This window comes from Notolabrus celidotus, chromosome 10 (assembly GCF_009762535.1).
Source record: "Notolabrus celidotus isolate fNotCel1 chromosome 10, fNotCel1.pri, whole genome shotgun sequence".
Classification (NCBI taxonomy): Eukaryota; Metazoa; Chordata; class Actinopteri; order Labriformes; family Labridae; genus Notolabrus; species Notolabrus celidotus.
The window spans coordinates 26,401,531-26,411,311 of record NC_048281.1 but is presented as its reverse complement, the minus strand read 5'-3'; the positions used below and the strand labels follow the sequence as shown (position 1 = coordinate 26,411,311).

Below are 9,781 nucleotides of genomic sequence, written 5' to 3'. Positions count from 1 at the left end.
GATTATATGTGTCCCCCAGAGGACAAATCAGAAAGACTTTCCCCAATACTTCCCATAACCCCACGTAGGGGTTGATACTGTCATTCTAAACTGGTGCACAGATTTCCATTACATTTGGAACCAACATTCATGATTTCCAGAGGATAAATCTTGTTGACCAAAAGGAGCCCCTGACAATTTCCTTTGGTGCCATCATCAGGTTGTTTTGAGGATTTGAGTGAGATATTCCAACATTACATGGTTATAAGAATTAGGTACAGATATTCATGGCCTCCAGAGGACAAATCAGAAAGACTGTGGTTAGCTCCCCAATACTTCTCATAGCTCCACTCAGGGGTTGACATTGTCATTCTTAACAAAATATCCCCTCTACTGTTGGACAGATTTCAATTAAATTTGGAACCAACGATTATGATCCCAGAAGGATAAACCTTAATGACCAAAAGGAGCCTCTAAAATTTCCTCTTGCGCCACCATGAGGTTGTACTGTGGTTTTAAACTAAATATCCCTACAAAATTACATTTAAATTTGTATTGACTTTCATGTTCCCAAGAGGATATATTCTACTATTTTTTTTAGTATTTCCTGACAAAATTTAGTGAAAGCTAATTTGTAAATTCTTGCAACATGTGTGAACATGGTACACTTCATAACTGCACCAGCTTATAAGTGCTATCCTTTAAGCTTGTTAGCATGCTAATATTGTTAGTGTCAGGTCACATATCATATTTTTATCTCTAAATGTCAATATAAATGCATCATCCAGTACAATGAGATGAGACATATTCCTTTCTTTTGTCAGCTTACCAAACACTAAGGGTTGTTAGCTATTATTACTAACTCCCCTCTTCCTGTGTCTTTTCTTGTACCTGAAGCAGCTTCTTAAAGATAAGAACAGAAACCCTTCCCTTTTAGAAACAGGATAGACACAATGGGAAGTGTTTGGGGTTAAAGGTCTGCTCCTGTCTAAGCTCCACAACTCTCACTCTCTTTAGCAGATACATACTGAGAGGATTTCAGTTGCTACTCTTCAGCTTATCGCTTTAGGCGCTAGACCAACCTGACGTATAATCAGTGTGTATTTGTGTGTGATCGGATGGGGAGGGGGTTGGGGGTTTCTGGTTAGTTATAAGGAGCTTTCTATACTATGGGAGTTTTTTTGAACTCATGAGAGCTGCAGACAAATGACAGCTTTTATTATCTTTAAAAACTAGATGTGTTTAATGCCTTTTCACTGATTTGGTGGCCAGTTGGTTTTACAACTTAAGGGAACTGTCTTTCAACTGACCATGATCAGGTCTTCATTTATTGGAAAATAATGCAGAAAAAAATTAATTGACACCAAAAATCAATATATTGTCAAAGCATCGCTATGTATCAGAATCAGCTTTATTGGCCAGGTATGCTTGAACACACAAGGAATTTGACTTGGTAAACTGTGCTCTCTTTGTACAAAGGCATAGGAATAAGGCATACAAATAAAAATATAAATATAAATATAATAATAACAGTAGTATTGATACATTTCCCTGATTCAGAGGTCTCTCTTGCTCCTCTCGGTCCACGTTTCTTCCCGTCTAAGTGCCCTCTCTTTCCACTGTTGCTCCAGTAACTTCTTGGCGAGCTCCTCTGAAAGGCTTAGAGTAAACAGGATTACAGGGCATTAAAAATTCCCGTTCTCTCCTGGAGCCATCTGCCTATCTACCTGACCCAGGAGCTGTCCTTTCAGCACCATGGGATACGCCTCTCTTCAGCTGCAGAGGAAACCAGGGAACCAGCGTGTTGTAGTGTTGCCGAATGATTTCTACGTGGGCTTCTGTTGTTTTTCTGGATCTGGAGATTTCTGAACTATGCACACTTGTAAGAAGTTGTTTTTGTTGCTGTCGCATGCCTTGAGAGGAAGTACGCTTGATCCTTTTCCAAGTCCTCGGAATTAAGCACAATCACGGATTTAACATGAGGGTCGTAACTTGGAGATGTTTTTTCAACTCTGCTTTAATTAGTTTTGTTGTAATATTTTTGGACATTAGGACAGGTATGTATGGATAAATCACACGCTTTTGAGACACTACTTGCTCATTTAACTGTCAAATTTTAAGTCTTTAATGTGTTTTTTGTTGTTCTGATGCTCCAGATGCAACACAGGAGGGTTCAGCTATGGGTTACCTGACTCTCCCTTACAGTCAGGAGCCTGACATGTTTCCAGGTGTTGATCCTACGCCCCATGTCAAGACATCTTTTGATGACCTTGCAGTCTCTAGACGGAAACGCAATATCTTTTTCCCAAGTGGAGTCAAACTCTGTGCACAAGAGACCGCCGAGCAAGTTGCTGCAAACCACCTCAGCTACTTTTACCTCAGAGGTAAGACTGAACTGAGTAGATCTTGGTAGAATTTAGATCGATCTTGATGCAGCAAGAACAAAAAAACCCAACTGTGATTCATTTTGTGAGTCCCTCACTGTCATCTGTGTCAACAATTTGCACTTGGAGTTAGTTGTCAAGTGTGGAAGGAGTGTTAACCTTTGTTGGTCACAATTAGGCCTTATGAGATTTGAATTTTAAATAGACTGTGGTCATCTTCGGATGTGGAAGATGTGCATCCGTACAAGGTCAGCTCAGATTACAAACAAGAACTTGCTCTCTTACTTACTCTGCTGGTATGCACTCATTGAGAGTGATTCGTTTTAATGTCAACAGGCTATATCTAACATACAAAGCACTGCACTCTTTGAAAGCTAACAGATTCAAGATTGACAGTCTGACTTCAACTATTTTAAAAAATGAAGCAGCAAAATCAGATACATTATCTTTTTTTCTTATTTCCCTACATTCTTCCTTCTTGTTAAAATATAGAGCCTACATCGTCCACAACTTTTAGGCTTCAGACATAGTTAGGCTTATCATGCTAATGGATGGTTAAAGTAGTGATTAGGAGCAAGCCACACAAGTATGGTGAGCTAACTTTTATAGCCAAGTTTATACACCCACACTTAAGTTTTCCAACTTCTGCTGACTCAGGTGACATTACTTATTGTGTCCACTACTCAGGATTCCTGCAGGTCTCTTCGGAGAAACAAAGGTCTAAAAACATATACTGTAGGATTCCTTGAGAGCGATAAAAAAAAAAAAAGAGTGCTTGTAAATTGATTTGAGCTGCATATTAAATGTCACATAAAAAATCTGCACCAGCATGTTGTAAGTTATTGGACAGGGACTTACATTTTATTAGAAAGCAGTTGCAAAGTAGACCTACAACCATGTCTTTTGACAAAGCAGAATCAAAGGAGGCTAATGCACACTTCTTTTTTCACTCTGCATGCATGCTGTGATTTGTCTTTAACCTCCATAGTAGGGTTGCATAAAAAACCCCCACGGCTGAAGATGTGACACTTGGAACACGCTGAACCAAATCTGTCCGCATGGCTACATGCCAATCATGGAATCTAATTAATTAATTAATTGCTTGATTATTTAAGTACTGATCTAATATACTATTCCAAGGCTCTTGTTCTTGTGAATCGAAGTCTTATGCAGCTTTATACTGCTGCGTAACACCATTTCGGACGGAAGTATCTGATTTTAATGACACCAAATATATATTCTGGAGTTTTAAATACAATTATATTTGTACATATTATATATATAAGATATATAAACATCAATATTGGCAGGAACATGAATATGAGGCATCAGTGAAGAATAATCTATCAACCGATAACTAAGAATGGAATTCACAAAAATCTGAAGGAGCTTTGCCTTCACGAAGAGTGTTTTTGACTCTTGAAGTACATTTTGTTTGGGCACTGGTGGCCTAGTGGTCTAAGCACCCCACGTATAGAGGCTTAGTACAGTCCTTGTCGCCGGTTCGACTCCCGGCCGGTTGACCATTTGCTGCATGTCCTCCCCCACTCTCTACACCCCACATTTCCTGTCTCTTTTCAGCTGTCCTATCATTAAAGGCAAAAATGCCCAAAAACATAAAAAAAAAAAAAAAAAAAAAGTACATTTTGTTGTGGTTTCGTCTAGGGGTTCTGAATTGGTATTACATCCCCAGGCAGGCTGAAGTCATCAAACTGAAGTTCCAAATATTCAACTTCTTCTTATTACAAGTAAAACACAATGTGTTTGTGTTTGAGATGCCAGAGATCAAGGTATCATCCTTATCAGCCAAATATAGACAAAGACAGTCATTGGTGCCAGGAGACAGTCTGACTCTATGTCTGCGAAAAGTTGAAGTTCGTTAAGTAAGCTAGATTTGGGATTTGGAGATGACCCCTGGTGACTCACTCGGCCTCATGGAGAGTGTTGATTAGAGCAGAAGATGTGAGAAAACAATGTCTGTTCGTTGTCTGTGGTTCAATGCCAAGTGGGCTGACTCAGGATAAAAGTTGTAGATGTTAAGATATTTCAGTTCCCAAAGCATGTGAGCAAAGTGTGCTCCTTTCAATGTAGATGAGACCACCACAAGAATTAAAATGTTCTCCTCTTTTAGTGACACACCAGAGTCATTTAGTCATTTGGAAATGGGTTCAAAGGGTTTGTTTTCTAAGGCAATGGTGTCTTTCTCTGGTCTGTTTAGTGTGCCAGGAAACCATATGGGAGGCTTTCAAAATCTTCTGGGACCGCCTGCCAGAGCAAGACGAGTACCAAAGCTGGATGAACAAGTGCCAGGAGGGTGCTGTCACGGCACAAGATGTTGGCAACTACTTCAGCCAATCAGGGGAGCATCAGACTCTGGTTAAAAAGGTTAGTGGAGAAATGAAGTGTCTGGAAACAAATTCTGATAAATCAAGCTACAAGTGGCTGATACTAAAGTTCTCCCTTTTTCTTATTCTATCACCAGAGAAAATCTGCTTCAGCGTTACTAAGGTACAAGTACACTCAACTATTTGCCTTATTGCTAATTCACCATTTTAATCATTAAAAACATAATCTCCTGATAAAGTTTGTGTTTTGTAAATGTGCCATCTTTCCCACTGTCTGTAGTGAGCCCACCAGGTCTTGGCAACATATGTGCAGGTGAGGTTGTCAAAGCTCTTCAACCTTACCTGTTCATATTTCGACTTCACATGTATCATGTTCATTTGTTTCCTTTGTTATTTGGTTTTTTTTGTTGGGCCTTATGGTATACAGGTGCAGCTTAAGAAATAAGAATATGGTGAAAAAGCTCTTTTTTGTAACCTTTTTTTGAAAAGGTAAACTTTCATATATTCTATACTCATTACATGTAAAGTGAAATATTTCACATCTCATGAAAGAGCCCATGAAGATCTCAAATTATTAGAATATTTCTTTTTTTTTTCTCTCTGAAAAGAAGATTTATTTAACATCATTGTACAAAAAAAGCAACTGTGACAAATGATAGTTTTTTTGAAAGGATTTCTTCACAAAAAGTACAACAGAGGTTGTTCAGACTCTGCTCTAAATGATTCACGCAGTGCTTATCCTGATCCAAATATGCACCCCCATGCCAACAGGGTTCAGTAACCTCTTGTCCTTTTTAAACTTCAGTTGATTTTAGAAGCGTTTTAATGTAAAGACTTCTTCTTCTTCAATAGTTTGTTTGGATATTTAGGTGAAAGAATGGGACATGAAGTCACTGAACATCAAGGAGAGACTGTCTGAGCAGCCAGGTCAAATTTCTAGAGCAAAGTCAGTGCTTTCAGTCCTTAAATAATATTTCTTTGTTGATGTTTTTTTTTATCTTCCTCACGCACGTTTTGGCACTGTGGGCAGGTGCTAAGTCCTGCTTGAAAATAATAAGGAATCTCCATAAAGCTAGTCAGCAAATGGAAGCATGAAGTGCTCTAAACTCTCTGAGTTGATAGCTGCGTTGACCTTGGACATGATAAAACAGTGGACCAACACCAGCAGATGACACTAAATCATCAGGCTATAGAAACTTTACACTCAACTCCAAACACCAGCCTCAGTCAACTCCTTGTGAAGCTCTTCAAAGTTCTTTAATGGTCTTTTCTTGATAATCTTCTCAAGTCTGCCGTCATCTCTGTTGCTTGTACACCTTTTCCTACTACACCTTTTTTCAGTCAACTTTCCATTATTATTCTTTGATACAGCACTTTGTGAACAATCAGTCTTTGTGGCTTGTCCTTCTTGTTGAAGGTGTTCATGATCTTCTTCCAGACAACTGTCAAGTCTGCACTCTTCCCCCTAACTGTACTAAACTAGTCCAAGACAAACAGCATTGATACAGTTTGAATAGTAATTTACTCACACACATTAAATATGTTTTTATTTTCAAATCTTTATTTTAGATTTGTGATCTGTCTGCCATAATTAAAAAGGAAATACTTCAAACATTTAGGTTTATGTGTAATGAGACTGCAATATATTACATTTTCAATTTTTTGAAAGACAGAGAAAAATAGAGATTTTTTTTCATGATATTTAAAAAATTTTGAGCTGCACCTCTATGTGTTTTCACTGTTAATAAAACCCCACTCTGGTATTATTTTATCTTTTTATCATTGTCAACAAATCCTATGAAATCAACACAAAACCAACAATTTAAACTAAAGCAACTACCAGAGGTCCACCAATGATTGTGCTATTGGTTCTATGTGAGTGTGACCTGGATCAGTATCAGTATTAAACTATACTTGCCATAAATCAACCAGTGCTCATAGATTGGCACTTAAAATGATTGACTTTCTTGATAACTATTAGATAAAATAAATAAGAGAATAAATTATACCGTTCAAAATCTTTGTATTGTAATGCCAGAAAATCACTCTGCCTCAGTGTGGATATTATAAAGTAAAGGTTAGAGTTTGGCACATGCAATTATTCACATTGATAGAGGTTAGACAAAGTATTTCCACTTCTATCATCTTTTGGTAATCATGAAGCAACTAATTCTCCACAATAGCAACAAAACTCTTGACCGTCCTAACCTCTACAAACCCCTTCAGTATAGTTTTGTAGGTCTTAGACAAACATTGTACTAGCTTATCTCAGATCTGGAGATGATGGTTGGGTAATTATTTATTTTTCAAACCAAACAGTTTTTTTTTTTTTTTTTTAAAGTTACATTTTTGGGCTTTTTGCCTTCATTCGATAGGACCGCTGAAGAGAGACAGGAAATGTGGGGAGAGAGTGGGGGAGCATGCAGGAAATGGTCGTGGCCAGGAATCGAACCAGCAACCCCTGCGACGAGGACTGTAGCCTCTGTATGTGGGGCAATTAGACCGCTAGGCCACCAGGTCCCAAAAAACCAAACTGTTTTGAGTCTTCATGATGAGCTAAGCTAAATAATTGCCAGCTTTCGGTTGAGTACACCTAGGCCTGTAAGGGAGTTTTAAAATGATTACAGACACTTCTGAGCTATTCCTTTCAGTGTTATTTTATTTAAGGACAGTATTTTGGGACAATCTTAGGACAGTGTTATATTATTCTGTGGTTGGGTCCACTTCGTAGAGTACATCATTGTTGGTTTTGGCATGTTTAAGGATTTGTTGGTCATGGTAAAAAATAAAATAGTCCTATCCTTTATATCCTACTTGTATTTGTAAACCCAAAATGTTTATCTCTCTAAAATGTGTGCACTTTATTTTTAGTTTTAAGGAACTATAAACAATCATCGTCTAAACAATCTTTTTTCTATTCACAGTCCTCCAACACCAGAGACACCTAAAGCTATCGATCCCCCTGATATTGGTCAGTGTCACCAAGCTGTTTGTGTTCTTTGTTATTTCAGTGTCAGCACATTATTTTTGTGTTTTCATTCACCTACTCAATCACTTTTAAGTATCTATTTGTAAAGCCACTATTTATATAATTGGTGAGCAAGCTGGCTTTAGGCCACTTCCACTTGAGATTTTGGAAACACAGAGTAACAGGACAGTCTAATCCAAACAGTCAGCGGGAATCACAGCTACTGCCAAAGGGTAAGGCTCACATCCTCTTGAAATAAACCAATACTTTCTTGTATTTTTTCCCAGAGCCCCACCAACTCCAAGAATTAGAAGAAAATGTGGACGAGGATGAAAACGACATTATCCCGGTGCCAGAGGACAGTTCAGTATGTACACAGATTATTTACAAATTGGGAGTCATACAGTTTTATTAATTTGCAGGCTTAACTTCTACATTGATCATTGCATTTCAAATGTGTTTAGTTACCAATGCCAGTATCTGAAATTGCTTTTATTGTCTTAAACGCAGTATGGGTTATCCTTCAGTACATGTCAACACACCTTTTGTTATAATTAATTTGTCAGCTTCCACAAATTAGATTTTTTTCTTCTTCTTAGAAGTAGTCTTCATATCAATAATATGTATGATGAGTGCCACTAGCATCAAATATGCAGCAAAAAAGTAGTGCACTGAGGACACAGGATTTACTGAAAGCTAGTAAAAAGAAAACCAACAATCAGTGTTTTTGTGTTTTGGGGGGGCATTTTTGCCTTTATGATAGGACAGCTGAAGAGAGACAGGAAGCATGGGACGTGGATAGTGGGGGAATACATGCAGCACATGGTCACGGCTGGGAATCAAACCAGCGACCTCTGCAACGAGGGCTATAGCCTCTGTATGTGGGATGCTTTTACCACTAGACCAACAGTGCCCCAATCAGTGTTTTTTTTTTAATGAAAAATAGGGCTTTACTTTGAAAAAAGGCTAGATGATTAAAATTTGTAAAAATACAAAACTTAAGTAGTTTCTTGTGAGAAAATCCGGGTTTCTCTGCTGCACTGTGCAGAACAAAGGACTTCAGGAGAGGCTGCGAGCTGATCTGCCGCTCATGTTTGTGTAGCTCATTTCCAGGAGCCCAGATTGATTTTATATTAGGATTTCTTCAGCGTGTTGAATCAGGTCAGCAGTGATAGCAATCAAATCCCATCCATACATGGTTACTAATATGGTCTACAGCTTTTAAATAATAATAAAAAAACATATTTTTTTATTGAACACACTAGTACTGGAGGAATACTTCTGATTTTCATGTCTAGGTATTAGGATCAGAAAAGAAAAACAATGTAGAATGTTCCTAAGTTCTGTCTTTCTGCACAGCAGGACAATGACATTGCCGTGGCGCCTCCCACCCCTGCTGTGCTGGAGCAGGTGGTAAAGCTCAGCATCCTCCTTACCGGGGAGATGTTTAACAACAACCTTGATGATCCGGACAGCCTCCAATACCAAATACTCAGCAAACAGCTTGATGAAAAGGTTTGTCTCTGGCTCCAGCTGCTTCTTTCTGTCTCTCTTTATGACTCCCTTCAGTGCTACTGTATGTTGGCTCCAGCCTTTGCTCACTTTATCCCCTGGTTTATAGTCTGTGATGGATGCATTGTTAGCTTTTATAACAAGACTTCAACAGCAGTAGCAGTAGTTAAATCTAAACTGTTGGTCAAGACTTCAAAAAACTTAGGTTTTATATTATGCATTATGTGTAATGATGAGACAGGGAAACTCTGGTATATGCATGAGTACTTAACTTTGGAATCAACTTAATGGGTTTCATAGGAGCTTGTTAAGTTCAGTTGATTTCTCAGGTACTTTTTCCCTCAACACATTGATGTGAAAGGGCAAAAATACTCTGTTAATAAAAGTAATACCCTCATCACATGCTTGATTTTTTGTCCACAAGGGAAGACATGTCCCTTGACTGCTATACTGTTTTATTCTCCTCTATGATCTGCTATAAGAAAAACATCTGTACACTTTATTTACTGCAAACATACAGTGCCAGAAAGAGATTAAAGGCTGTGTGGAGAAAGAGGAGTGGAAGGGAGGACAGGGAGTAAAGATTCAGAAGC

The 9,781-nt window shown here is 38.3% G+C and overlaps 1 protein-coding gene across 1 annotated transcript in view; it reads left to right on the top strand.

Annotated features, from left to right (window-relative positions):
* The first annotated feature begins 1,734 nt into the window (after positions 1 to 1,734).
* The window catches only part of impg2a (interphotoreceptor matrix proteoglycan 2a), a 31,097-nt gene continuing 23,050 nt past the window's right edge, over positions 1,735 to 9,781 (top strand). The window contains exons 1-7 of the mRNA XM_034694043.1: positions 1,735 to 1,819; positions 2,136 to 2,363; positions 4,582 to 4,748; positions 4,846 to 4,871; positions 7,633 to 7,679; positions 7,964 to 8,043; positions 9,036 to 9,191. Coding sequence (XP_034549934.1) covers positions 1,735 to 1,819; positions 2,136 to 2,363; positions 4,582 to 4,748; positions 4,846 to 4,871; positions 7,633 to 7,679; positions 7,964 to 8,043; positions 9,036 to 9,191 — 789 coding nt within the window. The remainder of the gene's footprint in view (positions 1,820 to 2,135; positions 2,364 to 4,581; positions 4,749 to 4,845; positions 4,872 to 7,632; positions 7,680 to 7,963; positions 8,044 to 9,035; positions 9,192 to 9,781) is intronic.